The 19328-nt window shown below is 40.7% G+C and overlaps 3 protein-coding genes across 12 annotated transcripts in view; 2 read left to right on the plus strand and 1 right to left on the minus strand.

Annotated features, from left to right (window-relative positions):
• Positions 1 to 490: 490 nt before the first annotated feature.
• On the plus strand, positions 491 to 6895 carry LOC147318522 (uncharacterized). Its single transcript, XM_086310492.1, has 17 exons — positions 491 to 629; positions 964 to 1083; positions 1159 to 1335; positions 1603 to 1674; positions 2183 to 2291; positions 2623 to 2741; positions 2905 to 3017; positions 3091 to 3116; positions 3936 to 4073; positions 4204 to 4313; positions 4402 to 4494; positions 4585 to 4668; positions 4753 to 4867; positions 4970 to 5075; positions 6230 to 6412; positions 6494 to 6568; positions 6651 to 6895. The coding sequence occupies exons 6-17, from the start codon at positions 2675 to 2677 to the stop codon at positions 6732 to 6734; spliced, it is 1194 nt and encodes a 397-aa protein (XP_086166618.1). The 5' UTR covers positions 491 to 629; positions 964 to 1083; positions 1159 to 1335; positions 1603 to 1674; positions 2183 to 2291; positions 2623 to 2674; the 3' UTR covers positions 6735 to 6895.
• Positions 6896 to 8220: 1325 nt separating this feature from the next.
• Positions 8221 to 15690, plus strand: sqlea (squalene epoxidase a). Its single transcript, XM_086310493.1, has 11 exons — positions 8221 to 8723; positions 9505 to 9763; positions 10984 to 11161; positions 11457 to 11553; positions 11678 to 11791; positions 12346 to 12517; positions 13004 to 13099; positions 13467 to 13609; positions 13880 to 13976; positions 14115 to 14202; positions 14670 to 15690. The coding sequence occupies exons 1-11, from the start codon at positions 8445 to 8447 to the stop codon at positions 14860 to 14862; spliced, it is 1716 nt and encodes a 571-aa protein (XP_086166619.1). The 5' UTR covers positions 8221 to 8444; the 3' UTR covers positions 14863 to 15690.
• Positions 15691 to 18055: 2365 nt separating this feature from the next.
• The window catches only part of oxr1a (oxidation resistance 1a), a 186068-nt gene continuing 184795 nt past the window's right edge, over positions 18056 to 19328 (minus strand). For all 10 annotated transcript variants that reach the window (XM_086310496.1, XM_086310497.1, XM_086310503.1 and 7 more), the window contains 2 exons: positions 18932 to 19005; positions 18056 to 18500 (listed from right to left, as the gene is read on the minus strand). In XM_086310496.1, the coding sequence (XP_086166622.1) occupies positions 18365 to 18500; positions 18932 to 19005 (210 nt within the window). In that variant the 3' untranslated portion in view covers positions 18056 to 18364. The remainder of the gene's footprint in view (positions 18501 to 18931; positions 19006 to 19328) is intronic.

Genomic DNA, 19328 nt, shown 5'->3' on the forward strand with positions numbered 1-19328 from the left:
CACTCATCCTTTATGTATGAGCAATGAACGTGTAAGGAAAGAAAAACAAGATTTGGAAGCACTGTGTTGCTTGGATTATATTTTTATTGTCTATTATTATATTACTATTGGCCTATGAATGTGTAAGCATTTGCGCTATAGTGGGCTTCAAGTAGCAGTGCTAAAAAGATGGACGATGGATACCTTGCAATTCTACCCCTCCGGGAAATGCAGATGTTGTAATGTTTCCAATTTAAGAGAATATGAACGCTTCTTGTTTGTTATTCCCACTCCCTGCCAGTTGGTGGCGGTAAAGCACCATTTCGTTTTAGCCATCAAAAAGAACAAGTGGTTTCTGTAGTTGTTCATGTAAAAAAAGGGACGGGCGGATATAGTAGAAAGAAAAATGAATGAATTTGTTTCACTAATTCTCTTTACAGGTTATAAAATTTACAACTGCCACTTAAAATGTGCAAACCTTCATCTGCAGCGATGATGCGGTTGTGTTCTGATAATCCATCCTACCTGACAAACCATCCTATCCATTGCTTCTGCGCATGAGCTGCGCATGCGCACAACACAAACCCGGAATTTTCAGGGATAGCGTCCCCCTGTAATTTCATGCTACGTTTTTGATATTTGGAAAATAGGTAAGTATTGATACTTTATTGCCGTGGATACTTGATTTTTTTAAGCCATTGTGAATGTTTGTTAATTTTAAAGTGAACGTGCTGTCTGCGTTTTCCACAAAATTATCGAATTTGCAGCTTCGGTTAAGTCTAGTTTCAAGTCATGATTTAAGCTTGTACACATATGATGTTATCTAGAAAGTTAGAAAGTTTGCAGTGCATTCTTGCTGAGTGATAAGACCGTTATATTCTGTTAAGTCTACTTAGGTAATGTGGTTATTTAATAGGTTAAATTGTATGCATTGTTTGCTGCACATATTGAAGCTCAAAAGAAAATGTCTGTTTACGTTTGTAGATATGGAGAAGAAATGGGAAGAGATATACTCGTTACTTTCTGCTGGGTCCTACCCTTCAGAATATGACAAGGCTCAGAGGCAAAACCTCAGAAGATATGCCTCAAAATTCAAACTGAATGGTCAGTAATTTTTTGTTAATATTAACAAATCACATATTTGGTTAAATACATTGTAAATAGTTTTTTTTTCTGTAGATGGAGAACTCTTTTTTTGGAACCAGAAGAGTAGTTAAAACCATGGACGATGCCAGGAGGATCTTTCATGGGTTTCATTCATGTCCAATAGGAGGACACACTGGCATACAGAAAACGCTAGCAGCAGTGTGTTCCGGATTTTACTGGTTTAGTATGACGGTTGACATTAAAAATTGGGTATGTATTAACTGTTTGTGTTGTAGTTAAATAGTGTTTAAAATCAGCAATTTTTTTATTAGCAACTAAAAGACAAACAGTACATTAGCAAAATAGAAATAAATATGTTTAAGTAATTACATTAATAACCTGTAGACCTGGCAGAGATTTTAAGACATCCATATCAAGTACTGTTGCTAGATTGATTGATTTTCAGAGAAAACGCCATTAAGTAATTTTATTACATAAGAATAAAAACTCATACTTTATAAATATTTTATCTTAAAGATTCTGGAATGGGACCAGTGTCAAAAAGATGGGAACCCACTGGCTGCTGTGCAGCCGTTGCAGTGTATTAAGGTAAATATTATGCCCCTTTTCCACTATAGTACTGTATACTTTATATAGGTAAAAGTTCATAGATGACATTATAAGTCTGTGTGACTAAAATGTGTTAGAACCTAAAGCCAGGTATATAATTGTTCAAGTAACCCTGACATTTGTCAGCATGCAGTCTCAAATGTCTTATTTTGTACAGATGTACAAGTGGCACTTAAAATGCACTCTATATCCAATAGTTGCATCACTTTGTGACCATTATGAAGTTTTTTTGACTCATTAAAGCTAGATCAAACCTTGACCAGTGAATGAAAAATAAATTGATGTCCAAATGAACAGTGCGCCCATTTTGCAGTGTGACTGTGAACAAGCAAAACATGTAGATTCAAATTCAAAGACGATACGGGTCGCCACATTCGGATGTAATTATATATATCACTGTTTTCAAATAATATGCACTGATAATAGTTAAGGTAATTTTGGTATTGCACGAACTTTTGCTGAATCTTGAAAACCTGTACATGTTCAGAGGCCGCGTAGTGGAACCAACGAGGGAGGAAGACAAAAGAAATTAGCGCCTGCTGGCAGGGCTCGTAGTGCGGACCGAAAAATGGCAGCGCAGGAGAAGTTCTTTGCAGGTAAACAGAGATTTTTGAAACGGTAAAGTGTGTGTGAGGGAGGGAGGCCAAAAGGGTTTATAGACCTTAAAGCTTAGTGTCCTGCTGCAGTCTGTGGTCTTTTACCACTCTTATATGATCTTCACTCTGAGTTAAATAACTTGTTTAAAAATGTATTTCTTCCCATCTTCCCAAGATGAATAATAATAATAATGAACTACCAGAACAGAGATCACAAAGTACTGGTAAAATCATAATGTCAGCTGTACATTTTTGCTCCGGGGCCACTCAGGAGGTTAATACAATAACATGCTGACCTAACTCTGTTTGTGTCATGGTTTTGACTGCACAGTTAGAGTTGTGTAAGGCTGTGTGGAGCTCGGTGTTCCTGTGTGCAAGTGCTGATGGGGAGGACGATGGAGGACTGGTTGAGGTTTTCAGTCTGCTACTGGCACTCTTTCTGTGGACCGGGTAATGTTGCGATTTAGCCAACACTCGTGCAACTCATTAAACAGTCTGAGGGTCGATGGTTACAAATGTGTCCCGCAGGCTTTGACTCATGCACACATACAGTTTTACTTTTCTCAGATCAGCACATCTCCTTTGTAATATTGCCTTGTTTTCTGTTTGGTAGGTGCCGGTCCTTTTGGAGTTCCAACCCACCACCGGCTCTGGAATAAAGGGTCTCCTATGAAATCAGCCAGGAAGCGACTCTGTGCAGCCTTTGAGTTTTTCACCAAGCTTGGAGTGAGGCTTTTAATATCTCAGAGCTGACCAGATCACAGTATAATTCCTCATTGACGTCTGTTTGTTTTCACAGGTAAAATACTACACTTTCCATGACAGGTAAGAAAGCTGAAGTTATCTTGATTTCACCCTGACCTGACAAAGTTCTGGTGGAATGTAGAAGAACATAATGTACCATGTTTATGGGGTGCATGTAGTTATACATTGAATTCATGAAAATAGCCAGTGCAGTCTGGGCTGTAGTTTTCTTCAGATATACTTAGAACTACCAGGATGCTTTGATTAGGCTCAAAATATGGTTGGAACTTCATCCATGTCACAATTATGGACAGACACAAACTCAGCTCTTACATGGCGTGGACATCTGAGTTTGGGAATGCGATAACTTGAGAATGAGGTGAGATAGGATTTTCACATTCATTCCAAAGCTGCATCTACTAACAATCAGAAGAGTTTCAGTCTCGGTGGCCTTGAATTCAAGGTCAGAGGTCAGGTTTTCTCAAAATGACCTAACATTATCTAATTTATACTGTAGGTGCATCTACGATGAGGCTGAGGGGTAGCACTGGCAGCCACCAGTATTTTTGTAGACCTGCTTCTGCACACTACCATCATGATTTTAAAATGAAAAGGTCCTGATGTGACTAAAGTGCAGACTTTCAGTTTTAATTGAAGGGTTTTAACAAAAGTATTGCATTAACTATATGAGGATTACGAACATTTTTATCCACATTCCCTGATTATCTACAGTATAATCACCTCATATGCTTTTATTTCTACATGTTTTCTGTGACAATTTTATGTATAATTGTACGGTCTGGGAGATAAGAGGGTATTTTCACTCAGTGGTAATAGTATCTGTATACTGTATTATTCTGGTGCTCTGAAATTGAGTGCTTAGCCCTGTGCCCCCGACAGAGACATTGCCCCTGAGGGCTCCACGCTGGAGGAGTCCAACCGCAATCTGGATGAAATAACAGACCTGGCTCTCAAGCTACAGAACCAGACTGGAGTGAAGTTGCTGTGGATCACCTGTAACCTCTTTACTCACTTAAGGTTAACACTGTAGTCATACCTTAAACCTCACTTTTTTCTTTTTTTGTTAAACCTGAGTTTCAGGAGCACAGAAAGTTATGAATGGTTCAGTCAGTTATGCAGATTTCTGTCTATAAACATCGTACTACAGGTACATGAATGGTGCAGCCACTAACCCTGACTGCCATGTGCTGGCCTATGCTGGTGCTCAGGTGAAAAAAAGTCTGGAAATCGCCAAGAAGCTGGGTGCAGAAAACTTTGGTATGATGGATTTGATGGTTACGATCTTGTAATGTTGTGACTCTTCTGTGTAAGTGGCGCTTTAATCGGCACATTTTTGGCTTTTTAGTTTTTTGGGGAGGAAGAGGTTTCCACTCCATCCATAACACTGATGTTGCTGTTGAACTCAATCACATGGCCATCTTCTTCAAAATGGCTGTCAGTAAGTGTGCACGTGAACAGCAGACAGGCTTTGAGTTTTGAGTTTGTCAGCTGTGTCTGTTCTGTTTCATGTCTGCGTGTTTGTCTGCAGACTACAAAGAGAAGATTGGGTTGAGTTGTCAGTTTCTGATTGCGCCCCAACAAAAGGAGCCCAGCAAACACCAGTATGATTACGGTGAGGCTTCCAAAGCTCATCATAAAGTAACCTAAGCCAATACGCTTCTTCAGTGTTGCATCTTATGTCTGTTGTTTTCTGTAGATGCAATGAGTCTTATAGGATTCCTAAAGCATTTTGGTTTGGACAGTGACTTTAAGTTAAAAATTGAGCCCAACCACACCACTCTAGGAGGACACGATATTGTCATGGCATCTGCGTGAGTCACTCTCTTGTGAAGTAACCGAAGTCTAACTTTGTAGCATGTTCATGCTTTTTGTTTGTTTTGTTTTTTTAATCATTCTTGCTTGCTGGTGCACAGTTTTGGGATGCTGGGATCGATTGACTCCAACACAGGCTATCCTTACCTGGGGTGGGACACAGATCAGTGCCTCCTGGACATCAGGAACACCACCTTGGTCATGAAAGTAAGCTAACTAAATATATAACGGTTTATTTAAAGTGATGTTAGTCAATATAAGTTAAGTTTGCTATATTTTAGGTGAAATTTACAAGATTTGGTAAACTGCAGCAGTTGGAATGATTAAATAGGTGGTTACACTTTCTTGATGCCTCGCATGTACAACAATATACAACAAATATAAATCCAGCGATCACTCTTCCTTTAGAGGTAGTGTAGGTTGGTTGGGGTCCAGTAAAAATATGTATTACTATTAGCTGAGTCCTCTGTTCACTAGCTAGCTGCTGACTGGAAATTTCTGTCAGGCAGGCACTTTTCTTCCTTCCTCATTAGGAAAGTGTAGAAAAAGTCTTTAGCAGCTAAGTGCTGTGGCATGTTTATTGTTAGCTAGGTAGTTGCTAGCTTTATAATCTGATTTGTGCTTGGGAGATGGCATACAGTAATGCTCATCAAAAGAATTGGTCTGCCTGCCTCTGATAAAATGAAATTCTAAGTAAATGTTGCAGACTGGACAGAAGATGACAGTAATTTGAGAGCTTATTAGGTTGGTTGTTGATTTGGCTACTTGGAGCAGTAGCCAGTGTTGTTTTTTTTTTTTTTTTATCTCTTCCAGTGTTGCCTGGCTACAAGTGAATATCTGATGATTGCGATCCATATTGACCGTTTAGTGTGAAACTAAAGCCTACTCAAAGATGATTGGTCAACAGAACTCTGGTCACTTACAATAGTATATTATTAGAAAATGACCAGAAAGCTTCCAGTGCCAGAGATTATCTAGTGCAGTCTGTGTTGAAGCTTGGCATGTGCATTACTGGCAGTGAGCCTTTTTCAGATAATACATTAGTACTGGACAACAAGCCAATACTTAACATTAGCTATGCATTGCTGGGTCCCCACAATATGACATGTACTCTTTATGTCTAAATCTATGTGAGCTCAAAACAATAAAAATTCTAAAACTGCACTTTATGAGTTACTATGGCTAGTTTAGATGAATCAATCATTAATCTAGCATCTGTTAGAATGATGCCAGATTAGATTAAAACAAAGCTTGGCTTGGATGAATTGGATGAAAAAGGATGAATTTTTAGATCAATGGTTTCACTGTTAATAACATTAGATGAGAGATAATCGAACTTCCTCGTTCCTCTGTGTGTCCAGGTGATTGTTGAACAAGGCGGCCTGCATCCAGGAGGATTGAACTTTGTTGCAAAGGCGCACATAGAGTCCACTGACCTCGAGGACCTGTTCATTAGTCACATCAGAGTCATGGACGCCTTTGCAAGAGGACTCAGGAACGCCGTTCACATCATTGAGGATGGGGTTATTGCTAGTATGATGCGGGTATGTGTGCAGCTACTTGAGTGTAAAGTATACGTTAATAATATTAATAGGAAAATGCAAGTTATGTGTAATGTTAAACAGGAGCGGTACTCAAGCTTTAGTCATGGCCTCGGACAGAAGGTGGAGAATGGTACTGCCACCTTAGAGGAGATGGAGGTAAGACTCAGCTTGAGCTTATATTTAAACTGGAGTTTATATTTGTAGCAACTCTACATGATGTGTCTTTTTGTTATTTCAGGATTTCATCAAGCAGAACGGTGAGCCAGAAGTAACATCAGGGAAGCAAGAAAAGTATGACTCCGTCTTTAACCACTACATATGATCAAAACACCTCTGCATATGCAGCATTGGCCGTCAGGTGATGCCTTACTTGTAGGAAAGCCCACTCATTTTCAACACTGTACTTTACTTAGTCCTGTCATGCATTTGTAGTCACGCAAACTTTTGAAGTGACACTTAAATTCAATAAAAATGTTGTCAATATGTGTTTGAGGAGTTGTTGGCATGCGTTATTATTGTCATACACTGTTATTTCATGGTTTCTATAGCACAGTGTGTACCTGGTGAATTTACATTGCTCAGATATATTAATCATTGACTAACAATTTAGTCATTTTATAGATTCAACACTAGTGGAAGTAATATTCAGAGCGTTTAATCACACAAAAATACTAAAATCACACAACAAAAGTATTCATAAGTCTATAAAAACAAAGGCCCCTTCCAGAGCTGAAGCTAACAGCATAAATACCTCTTACCTGTTATGTGTTGGTGTAGTTTATGGACTGATCGAGTAGTTAGTTTCTTGATTAGTTTGAAATATTTAAGAAAAAAGGAGTGAAATAGACACTATTATTAGTCCCAAGTAACACCTTCAGACAGTTACAAGGACATGTTTTAATTAGCAGTGTTTAAAAAAACACTTCTAGTGAGAAATGCAGCAAATGATTTAGAGGCTGGAGTTATAAAATACTGCGCATTTCTGCATGAAAACAGACTTCAATAAAGATCTAATCTAACATATGCAGGCTGACTTAGGTGTTTACATGTGAGATGAAGGCATTTTAACTCAGACTGTGTTGTATGTATTAGAACATCACACTTTGTAACTCTTCATATATTTTTTCTATATAATTTGAACTCTTACAGACTGAAGCAGCTTTTTAATCCTACCCAAACAAACACGACTCATTATCACAGCTTCTCCAGCTGTGTGATATCGTCGATTTGATTGATCGATTGATTGGATGTGTATTACGTAAACAGCGCTGACAGCGCTGTCTTCAGTAAGAGCTCTCACTCTGCACCTTTTCCCGGATAACAGGGCGTGTGATTCAGGGTTTAAACCTGGACTGTGAAGTACCGCTTTGACGAGAAGACGGTCGACGTTAAAACTCTCACTATGGTGTGTTTTAGTCCAGGCTAGTTATATTTGTGATTTACTCCGTACTGGCGGCTTTTCTTATCTGCTCGGGTCAGAGCGCGTGGGCAGCGGTTATGAGTGACGCGGAGCAGGACTCCTGTCCTACATGAACACTCTTTGCTCCCACTCAGCCTCTGAACTGTAGAAAAGAAAGAAAGCGCACCTTTTCCACTGACATCAAATCATACTACCATCCTACTGGACCGCCGTCCAATCAGCAGGCCAGAAGAGGCCCGGTGCCGGCGTGATCAACCAATCAGCTCGTAGCGTGAGCTCTGCTCACCATCACGTCTGTCCTGATTGGAGGGCTGAGCAATGGGAGCGGCGGAATGTGAAAGCAGCCAATCGAAAGTGGTCCGTGTTTGTCATTGTCATAAAATATTCAGCAGCATCACTCCGGCTGTCTGTGACCCGGTGACCATGACTTACAAAGATACCTGCTGGTTCCGGGCTCACTAATTTACTCCAGAGGAACCTAAAAAAAATATACAATACAACAATTATTATTTGAACCTTTTTGTCAGCCTAAAACTTTTTTTTCTTCTTCCTACTTTTGAACTTTAGCCTTAATTTACTTTTTTGTAAATCAAAAAAAAAAAAAGAAAAAAGATGTGGACTTTCCTGGGAATAGCAAGCTTTACGTACCTTTATAAGAAGTCCAACATGGTGTTGAGTTTTGCTCAGAGAGACCTTGCGATGGTTGCAGCCTTATTCTTCACAGCCGGCCTGCTGCTCTCGTATATCGCCTATTTTCACGGCCAGAAGCTCCGAGTCTCTCGGGTGCTTAATTTCTTCCTGAGCAGCCTGTCTTTGTTACCTGTTATCAACCACTTAATCCCCCAAACTGCAACGCCGAGGAGCGAGAAAACAGAGAAGAGCTGCAAGAAGGTAAGACACCTCAGCTGGACTCCTCCAGGTTTAATTATGGGAACAAAGGGACACACGGGGTGATAACAGTCAGAAAACTAGATTCATTTTCTATTCAGGTCAACTTATGTTTTATAGAGAGAGTAAAAAAAAAAATCACAGAGATTTAACACAAAGTCGGTTAAACTTGCTTTGGTACTCATGAAGAAGATCAGCAGGTGCCGGATAGGGAATAATCCACCCCCCACCCCACCCAAAATAGAAGAGTTTAAAGGTGGTGGCCCAAACCACTTCTCTTCTTCCTCTCCAGACTTGTTTGTTGCTAGTGTAATTGTCACTGCTGGCGGAATAATAGTGGGGTTGCACAGGTAGCCCAGAACCTTCAGGATGGCAAATTCATACGTGCCTCTACAAAAAGGTTCGCTGTGTCCCCCAGAACAGCCTCAAGAATGTGGATGAGGTACCAGGAGACAGCCGCTGTTGGGAGACTTTTGGCCTGAGTTTGAATCCAGCCCCCACTGTCGTGTCATTTTGTTCTCAACAGATTACACGGTGTGAAGATTTTCAGCCTGTTCACCAAGAGCTGGTGTTTAATTTAAGTGTCCCCCTCCTTCTTTTTTTTTGCCTCTTTTTTTGCCTCTTTTTTTTGTTTTTTTGAGCAGCTGTATTGAACTCTTCTCCCCCCCCCCCCCCCCTCTCTCTCTCTCTCTCGCTCTCCCGAAAGCCTGGAAGTTTTGAAGTGTGTCCGGTCAGAGCTTATATGACTGTTTTACACCTACATTGAAAGTGTGGTTGTTCTTAGGGCCGGAGAACAAGGAACAGAGTGGAAACGGGCTCCTCTGCCTCACTCGGTGCCTCAGCATCTGGCTCACCTGGGGAGCGGGACCCGGATGTGGTGATAGTTGGGGCAGGGGTTTTGGGCTCGGCGATGGCGGCCGTCCTGGCCCGGGATGGCAGGAGTGTTACGGTGGTGGAGAGGGACCTGAAGGAGCCGGACAGGATAGTGGGGGAGCTGCTGCAGCCTGGAGGATATAAAGCACTCAGAGAGCTCGGACTGGAAGGTCTGTTACTTCACAAGCACTCACCTGTATGACAGTTTAAGCCTTTCGCCTCGGAAACTATTTTTCAAAAGCAATGAGGTCAAAAGCCGATTATTATTTCTTTCTTTGTGGCTTTAAAATATTTATCATGCCCGTCATATATTTTTGCTTTGCTGTGTTCCCTGAGTGGGCCTCACTGAAAGGTGATATCGCGTATTTCCATACACCTATCAGAATTAAGCAGTAAATTTAAGGTAAAGTTAAGTGAAGATAAAGTTTCACGTTATCATAAAATGTTTCATTTCTTAACCTCCTAAGACCGAACTCTTCCATGGCATGCATTTTTAATTTCTCTTTGATATTTGGGCTGATTGGGACCTGATGAATGTAAAAACAAAGAATTATCAGATTTTTTTAAACTTAATTTTTGTTTCTAAGATAAATGAGAGCCACATATGAGGATATTTGTTTAAAACTTCGATAGAACAGTAGTATAATGTCCTTGTAAGTGGATATCAGGCCCTTGTAAACAAAAATTGAGCATTTTTGAACCAAAATTGAGTATAAATAACCCAAAATGTGATGTCCTCATAGGGTCCTAGGAGGTTAAAGAAAAGAAAAACAAAGCATAACATGGTTCCAACACCAATACTAGCGCTGATACTAGCGATATTTGGCTCGATCCTCCCACCTTTTAGAGAATAACTGTTAAAGACAGAAGAAGATAAAGATAAAAAACTTTTCATATTTCCCATTTGATCTTCATTTAGTCGTTTTTTCAGCACTCAGCATGATGTTGGCTGGTTACTTTTTGCTGGGGGTCCGTCTAACGTTGTGTTTGGGGCTCCATCTTGCTGTAAATGATACTGTTAGAAACTTAAAGCTGCGGCAGATATTTAGAAAAAGCTGCTGCTTTCCCCTCTCTGTTCTAAACGCACTAGTGTAGAGTATGCATACATAATATGAACTTTTATTAATAAATATAATCCAGCAGCTCCCTCAAAGCTTTATGAAATTATACTTGGAGCAATACTTCTAGATCTCGATGTCACTCTTTAAGGACATCAAATGTATCCTGTCAGTAACTTTGGACTTTCAGTGCGCACCAGTCATTTCAACCTGATCCTGTGTTATTTGACCCACCGTAGCCACTTTTAACCTTTGCGCCGAGTCATCTGTGGACTAAATAAATAGCGAATATGCGATGTGTAATAGTTATCTGTTTCTGTGTTCGGCTTCAGGTTCAGTGGAGGGTCTGGATGCTCATCTGGTGCACGGCTATGTGATCCACGACATAGACAGTGGCGCCGAGGTGGAGATCCCCTACCCAGAGCAGGAGAAAAACATCCACTGTGGCCGAGCTTTTCATCACGGCCGATTCATCATGGGCCTGAGGAGAGCCGCCATGGCCGAGCCAAAGTAAGCAGAGTCACGAATAAGAAATATTTTAGGTGCCAAGTGGCTGATATGAACAGAAGAATATAGGACCTGCTCTTCTGTCCTACATGATTGCTCTGAGTAATAATAAGAATCTTGGTTTACTCACTGTATGTCTTTATACACAATGACAGACTTTCAGTTAGAGAGATTTAACATTCAGCTAAATCAGAGACACATATTGCGCTTAAGGAGTCAGTCTTTACTTTTCTATGATCTCTCTGCTCTGTGGGCAGGAAAGTCCAGGCGTTTCTAACTGTCTAATTGCGCCCCCTAGTGTCACATTCATAGAAGGCACCGTGACCAGTTTGCAGGAAGAGGATGGCTGCGTAACTGGAGTCCAGTACAAGGATAAAGAAACTGGAGACATCAAGGTGAGAAGAGGGAGCTCAGTGGTACCAGCAGAACTGTTAGACACCGCCTCGTGTTTCCCTCTTGCCTGCTGAAAGAAATACCGTATTTACATCAGAGGGTGTGTGATGACTGTGTGTCCCGCAGGAGGTCCACGCGGCTTTGACTGTGGTGGCCGACGGCTGCTTCTCCAAATTCAGAAAGAGCTTGGTGTCCGGGAAGGCTCGCATCTCCTCTCACTTTGTTGGATGCCTGATGAAGGTACGTGGAGCTCAGGCTGAAAGAGTGACGCGCTGAAATGTGTTCTGTTACTGATGAATCCTATTCATTTTTTTCCCCAAGAGTATATTTTTCAATTTTAAAACAAGAATTACAAATCACACAAAGGTGCACAAAACTAGAAGAAGATGAAAAGCAGTCTGCAACCAGCTGTAAGAAACTGTTGTGACTGCCTTTCCATTAGAGCTCCCACAGAAAACTGAAAACAACGTCCCAGAACTGTAAAACTCATAACCAAAACTTTTAGGGGTGTAGGGTGGGGTCATGTTGGCAATCCATGAAAATATGGCATACATCCTCCCAAGGTCTTCAAGGTCAGCCCAATGATTTATTGGTTGAAAATCAATGCAAAGCCTTATTACTTCAAACCTTTTACATTTCATACCTGCCTTTCTTTCAAGTTCACCACAAAATATGTTATATTTTTAAAGACTGTATAGTAAAGAGAAATACCTAGTTAGTTAGCATTAATATGTAGTATAATAATAATATATGATAAACAATAATAATAATGAATCCACCACTTTTCTCTGCAGGACTGTCCGCAGTTTAAGGCAAACCACGCTGAGCTGGTCCTGGCCAATCCCAGCCCAGTGCTCATCTACCAGATCTCCTCCTCTCAAACCAGAGTTCTCGTGGATATCAGGGGGGAGATGCCTCGTAACCTGCCAGAGTACATGGCTGAGAAAATCTACCCACAGCTGCCAGGTGAATGATAAAGAATTTATTTATTCTTGAAGGGTTGTGTCTTTGTGTGACAATCCCTGATAAGCAGAGAGAGAAGAGAGAAAAAAACACTGCTGAGTGACAAATGAAGGTTATGTGGAGATCAGAACAGTCAGACCGTGGTGCCAGAAGCAGGAAACCATTCAGAGTGCTGCTGGTGAGGAGAAGGTGCGCACCTCCCAGGAAGCTGCAGTCGACAGAACTGACATTCACGGTGTGCTCTGCTATTCAGCTGAAATATCAAAGCCACAGTATTAAAGCAGCCACCCCAGTAACCTTGACACAGGTCCAGCTGGAATGCTGGAGTCAGGCTCACTGATGAATTGATAAATGTACATTCAGAAACCAAAAAAAAGCTTTTTCTTTTTTTCCCCTGTGCATGTGCGCAGCGTGCACCTTTGGGCTTTCATCCACAGAGCTGGCTCACTGACCGACCTCCTGCCTTCTCCCTTTCTCTCCTTCCTTCAGAGCATCTAAAGGAGCCTTTCATGATGGCGCTACAGAACGATCGACTCAGGTCCATGCCTGCCAGCTTCCTACCGCCCTCCCCTGTCAACAAGCCAGGTACTGAAGTCTTATTGACTGACTGATTTCTGCTGGAAGTGGCCCGAGGTGTGTTTGTGATTTTGTGATTATGTATGTTTCCGTGTAAGGTGAAAGAAACAAAAGAAAAGAGCTCTTTGGACTAATTAACAGTTCATTTGTATTTGAGGTAAATAAGGATTTTATTGACCTTTTAGGAAACAAGTAGAATCCGGGGTAAGAAAGGCTTAACTTAGAGAAACCATTTTTTTGGAATGCGTCAAAGAGAGACAAGTATAACTCTTAAAGATGTGCTTCGCTTCCAGCTGAGATGTTTGCTAAAGTGCCGAAAATTAAAAAGACCATCTGGAGATAAGATTCGAGACAAACAGCTGTCTGTTGTTCGCAGGCGTGCTCCTCCTGGGTGATGCTTACAACATGAGGCACCCTCTGACGGGAGGAGGGATGAGTGTTGCTCTTAATGACGTTCGCATCTGGAGGAGTCTGCTGAAGAGCATTACCGATCTATATGACGACGGGGCCGTGCTGCAGGTGAGCACACATTTGCTTGCTGTAACTAGAACACCTTTCCCCAAATTCAAAGGATTATTAAAAACAAAACAAAACTGTGTAGTGTAAAAATAACAGAAAGCACATTCATTGATTTGTTTTTTCTAAGTCACATTTTGTGTGACTGCAAGCCGCAGCTATATTTATGCTGTCAGATTTTCTGTGTCCTTTTATTTCCTCTGCTGTTGGTAAGAAGCTGCAGCCAAATGTGTGCAATATCACACTTTTTTTCCCCCCTCCTCTTCTCAACAGGCAAAGAAAAAATTCGACTGGGAACGCAAGTCATCACATTCTTTTGTGGTGAATGTGTTGGCCCAGGCGCTGTATGAGTTGTTTGCAGCCACTGACAGTGAGTGTCTGCCTGCCTCCGTCTAATGGCACATGAAAAGCACTGATGGAAGATAATAAATGTTGGCTTTTATTACTAAATTCAAAATCTGCATTAATTGTACTTTGGATTCTCATCCATGTTTTTCCTGTTATTCAGATTCTCTTCATGAGCTGAGAAAGGCCTGCTTCCAGTACTTTAAGCTCGGTGGAGAGTGCGTTGCTGGGCCTATTGGACTCCTCTCAGTGTAAGTGCTAAACGCTTTCCTCCACAGCAAACCAAACTGAACAGAAGAGTTTGACATTTGCGGAAGTTTACCTGGTTGCCTTCACTATCCCTATTCAGTATAGGAATAGTGAGACTTGTGACATGTGACATTACAACAGGTACACTGCTAGCTTAGCCTAGCATAAAAGCTTGTTTCTGCTGTCAGATCCTCCAGAGCTCACACTGCATGCATCTCTTTCAACTGCTGCTGGGAGGTAGTTAATGTCTGATCACATAAAGAGTTTCTCATGTAACACCCAGCAAGTGTTTACATATACTACACATTTGTCAGTGAGCTTTAGAGGAATCTGTGTTCAGAGAGCCATGCTGGCTTTTTCCTCACTGCTTCAATTTTGTTTGTCTTTGATAATTTTCAAAATCTAAAAGCACTTTTAGATATACGATTTAGGGGGTTGTAAGTTTGACTTTTTTCTTTTTTTTGGACAGATTGTCGCCCAAACCCCTGACCCTTATTGGACACTTCTTTGCCGTGGCGCTGTATGCAATCTACTTCAACTTCAAGTCTGAATCCTGGAGCACCAAACCCCGAGCTTTATTTAAGAGCACAGCCATCCTGTACCGAGCCTGCACAGTCATGTTTCCTCTCATCTACTCTGAAGTCAAGTACCTGGTGTACTAGAAATAAACTGCGGGAACACTTAATGGGCTCAACTGGAAGAAAAAAAAGTTGACTTCCTGCTGAAAATGGCACTTTTAGCCAGAATTGTTCTCTTGATGATTTTCTACAATATTCTTCTGCCTTACTGAAGATGGTTCTACATAATGCCTTTTTCAGCTCTGCGGTAGCTTCGTTTTGTGCTCACCCACAGTCTGCCCTGTCTCCCAAGAGGACCGGGGACTACATTAGTGACAGTTATTCCTGCCAAACCTGAATTTGATGAAAATACATTGCCTCTTTTTTTTTTGATGATGCGGTGTTTGGGTAATTTGGACAGTATTTAACGTGAGAATCATTCTGCTGCACTGATGATGACAGTGTCCTACAGAGGATGTTGTGGAAATTGCCTGTAAATTGCACTTTAAGTGAATCTAGTGTTGTGCCTGTTTTCATGGAGGAAAAAGTCTAAAGACTGTCAAACTTTGTCTTCTACTGTTTCCCCTTTAAACAAGACTGTTGCTTTAACCTTATTGTTGTAATGCGGGACGTTTTATAAGACATTTATGTTTCTTTACTCTGACTGTGCAGCTATTTGCCAGAAGATTATAATTTCAGAACCCAATAATGATCCCCAAACTGTTTTACTCGTGCTGGATGTCCATAAAGACCTGACACAGCACGAATGAATGCCTCGGGGGACATTTGGATTGTGTGGGACCTGAAACATCAGGAACAAGTATGAAGCATGAAGCTCAGGCATTTGTTTCCTCTGAGCTGACGGACAAGGAACTCGAGAAGATTCAGCACTGCTGTTTACCCGTGTTTGCCCGTTTTGTTGAAATAAATCATGACACAATTTTGTCAGTGTATCATTTTTACTGCAACTTAATTTGTTTGTCTTTTTTTTTTAATACTAAGATGTCTAATAACAAAAAGAGTGACTATACCAAGGACACAAATGGACACTATTAACTGTGATCAGTAGGTGAGGCTCACTCACAGCTGCAGGATCCATCGTAGCAGCACAGCACTTAATATCCATTAGAATATGATGAGGTTTTCAAAATTAAAATGGTGTCACATTTTATTTTATATATAAACGATGTATAAATATACAACTGTAGGGAGACCAAACCAAGTTTTGTTTATTAAACCAGATCGGAGGAGAGTCCCCTGTGATTTAAAAATACTTGATATGTAAAATTAAAAACTCAAAAACACAGAAATGAATATTGGATTGACTGAATTGGTCAGTCTAGTTGCATAACTTAGCTTTAAAAGTATTTCTCCCCGAGTAGCTGCACCAGGTAACACTGAAACACGATCATGACAAGACAAAGTTTATGATTTTGCATTCAACACGTAGCAACTAATAATCTGAAACTGCATGAGTGTCATTACCACAGTGGCACACTCCAGACAGCAAACACCTGCAACCTTATCCTTATCAATCGGTGCAGCCTTAACCACACGAAAGACAAAAAATTAAAACAGAAAACAAGGTTAGAACAATTACTTCAGCTTTATTGGTATTTATACATCACTGGTACATCATAGTCTGGTGAAAGAATTGGAAGAATTATCCATATTATTCTTTGTGACTTTCCACGAGGACACGAATACTGGCGTGGAAGACCAGAAAGGGGGCGGGAGAAAGCGTCACGGCAAGGGGAGGGTCATGTAATGTACACGTTCCTTCACCCGCCATCATCTGTCTGCATACCTACCTGTACCTACTGGGACTCACCTGGCGGCCAAACGTGAGGAGCAAAACCGAAGCCTGCTAACACATTTAACCACATTCAACCCTTCTTCCTTCTTCCATTGTGTCATTTTTCCTTTTAGACACAGTAAAAGGGCTTACCCCTGTTGATGTAGGTAGCAGCAAGCTTTCTATTAACAGTTAACATCTTAATGATCTATTTAATAATAATAAAAAAAACAAAAGGTACTGTACAACTACTGCTAAGAAAACCTAAGAACCTGGCCTTATCGCTTTTACACCAGATTAAAGTGCTAGAAGCAACCCATCAATCCACACTTTATATATATATATATATATATATATATATATATATATATATATATATATATATATATATATATATATATATATATATATATATATATATATATATATATATATATATATATATATATATTAGGAACAAATCTACTATTTTAACATTAATTTACAGGGTAATATACATTATATAGTAACAGCTGAAATATCAGCACAAATATAATCACTGTCACACTCAACAGCAAAATATATATATATGATTATATAAACATATATAATCATATATACCAATATATAATTGTCATATATGCATGTAAAACAGATAAACACGTCTCAGGCTCTTCAAACGATACCCAGAAAAAGCAAGTGTGTATCAAGACGTAAAAGCTTTACAAGTCTTCTCTCTTGAAAGAGCGACAGGCGGCGACGAAATTGCCACGACCTGCGGGTTATTTGAGGTCACAGGACAGTTATTTTGCATATTCCACAAATCTATTGCAACACGTTACTGTCTACAAACAGTACAGCCAGCATCCTGCGAGAGGAGCCGGTGTTAGCTGGACTCACACATACACCCACTGAACAGAACATTACGACGATGGGTGATCTGATTATAGCTATGTGCTTTCAGATGGTGTGCTATGACAGTGAACAACAGGAGGACTACAATACACGATACTCTATAAGTTTAGCCTCAGAGGACAACCAAAAACTGTACTGTACTGTGAAAACACTACCCCGCCCCAAAAAACTACACACACACAGCAAATATTCTCCCTTCTCTGAGTCGAGTGTCATCGTATCCTGCTGCTGATGTGTTTTGTATGCGCGTGTTTACCACAAATCACCACTTGTACTGTTGACAGTCCGCCATCGCCAAGAGGAATGGAATGTGTTCAGGTTGCGTCTCTCCTAACTTTGTCTCCCTTTGTCAAAACTGAGAGCACAGTGAGTAACGTCCTACCGAACCAAGGAGATTTTCGGGGGTCTGATAGGGTGCAGGGGGGTGGGGGACTCCTTGAGGTTCCGTAAAGGTCTAATGCACAATGTGGGGCACCTCTCTCTTCTTGCAGCAGTCCCAAACCTTAGCCACCATCATCTTCACCACCTCTGAATGGAGAGGAGCTCCGACGGTCCTCTTCAGTCATCCCCGCCCCGATTCCCTCCCGTCATTCCTCACATACAGCCTCATATTAGCGACACTTTATTCACTTCCCCCTACTCTGCAAAGATGCTGCACAAGGCTGTAACAAGATACACACAAAGGTCATTTTTCACAAAGAAAAAACAAAAAAGAAAAAGAAAGAAAAGAAAAAGCTCTGTAATAACTGCAGTAGTAACGCACAACAAGCATCCAATAGCTGGCTTCCAGCCTGGGGAGCCCTGGTGATGTGCAGTTAGGTTTGGGACGTTGCCATTGTTCTATAGGACTCCTACTCACTTTTTTTTTTTTTGCCCTGTTCCAGGACTTGTTTTTCCCCCCTGTGTTGCACGGTTTGATTATTCAAAAGCCCAAATCTCTATGTCCTGTACATAAAAATCCTCTTTTTTTGAGAGCATAGGGTTCCCAAATGTTTTACAGGAGTGGCTCCTGCCGTGGTAAAGGTCTCCGTCCAGCCACAGGCCAAACTCCCCACTACAGAAGAAAGAAGAAAATACATTAGACAACTTCAAGCCATTTCAGGATCAGCAGTAAAAAGCCTGCGTTTTATCTCAATTTATGCTTTTAACTTGCAGGTGTAAGTGTACTGGGCAAAGTACCAACTACTCAGTGTGATAGCTAACAAATGGCACATACATATACAAATACAACTTATATTACTGATCGTCACCATGACATCAATTATTTTAATCAAAACAAAAGAACGTTTTATATCTGCATGTGATCTTATGAGCTCCGCAAAAGTGCAAATATCTTAATAACACCATTCTTCTAATGCAGTCCACATTTCTGGACATCAGCAGGCTTGTGTCTACTTTATGTCAATCTGAATTTAAATTTGACATGCTGTCATATTTAATTATGACAAATATGTTGCACCAGTGGTCTGTAGATTTCTGGCTCACCTTCCTCCACCAAAAGCTAAGGAGTCCATATCCCCTTTGATAAAGAACATGTTGTCACCGGTCCACTTGTACACCTGCCCATGATACAACAGAGCACATATTAGAAGATACTGTATGACATATTCAGTGATGATATAAGAGAGAAAGAGAAAATGTAAACTAAAAAACACTTATACAGCATATACATCATATTTAATTCTGTGTCTGCTGCTGATGTATGAAATAATTTGTCTCACAAAGCTTTAAACACAACACAAAAGCATATAAAGGTTAAATACCCACCGTGCTAAGTCTCCTATATACACAGCAGGCAAACATGCCTGAGCGGTCCTTTGGAGTGGTTTTTACAGCCACTTCCCATATATAACACAACCATTCTCCTTCTAGGTCTTTGCCA

The sequence above is a fragment of the Aulonocara sp. 'chitande type north' Nkhata Bay genome, linkage group LG11 (genome assembly GCF_057382095.1).
Source record: "Aulonocara sp. 'chitande type north' Nkhata Bay isolate Kocher_YH1m ecotype deep benthic linkage group LG11, A_spYH_male_GT1.1, whole genome shotgun sequence".
NCBI classification, from domain to species: Eukaryota; Metazoa; Chordata; class Actinopteri; order Cichliformes; family Cichlidae; genus Aulonocara; species Aulonocara sp. 'chitande type north' Nkhata Bay.

Coding starts and splice junctions, on each gene's coding strand:
- LOC147318522 (XM_086310492.1), top strand. CDS start 2,675: ATGGGGAGGACGATGGAGGACTGGTTGAGGTTTTCAGTCTGCTACTGG. Junction 4,495..4,584: donor CTTCTTCAAAATGGCTGTCA/GTAAGTGTGCAC, acceptor GTTTGTCTGCAG/ACTACAAAGAGAAGATTGGG. Junction 4,669..4,752: donor CAAACACCAGTATGATTACG/GTGAGGCTTCCA, acceptor TGTTTTCTGTAG/ATGCAATGAGTCTTATAGGA.
- sqlea (XM_086310493.1), top strand. CDS start 8,445: ATGTGGACTTTCCTGGGAATAGCAAGCTTTACGTACCTTTATAAGAAG. Junction 12,518..13,003: donor AATCTACCCACAGCTGCCAG/GTGAATGATAAA, acceptor TCCTTCCTTCAG/AGCATCTAAAGGAGCCTTTC. Junction 13,977..14,114: donor GTTGTTTGCAGCCACTGACA/GTGAGTGTCTGC, acceptor CCTGTTATTCAG/ATTCTCTTCATGAGCTGAGA.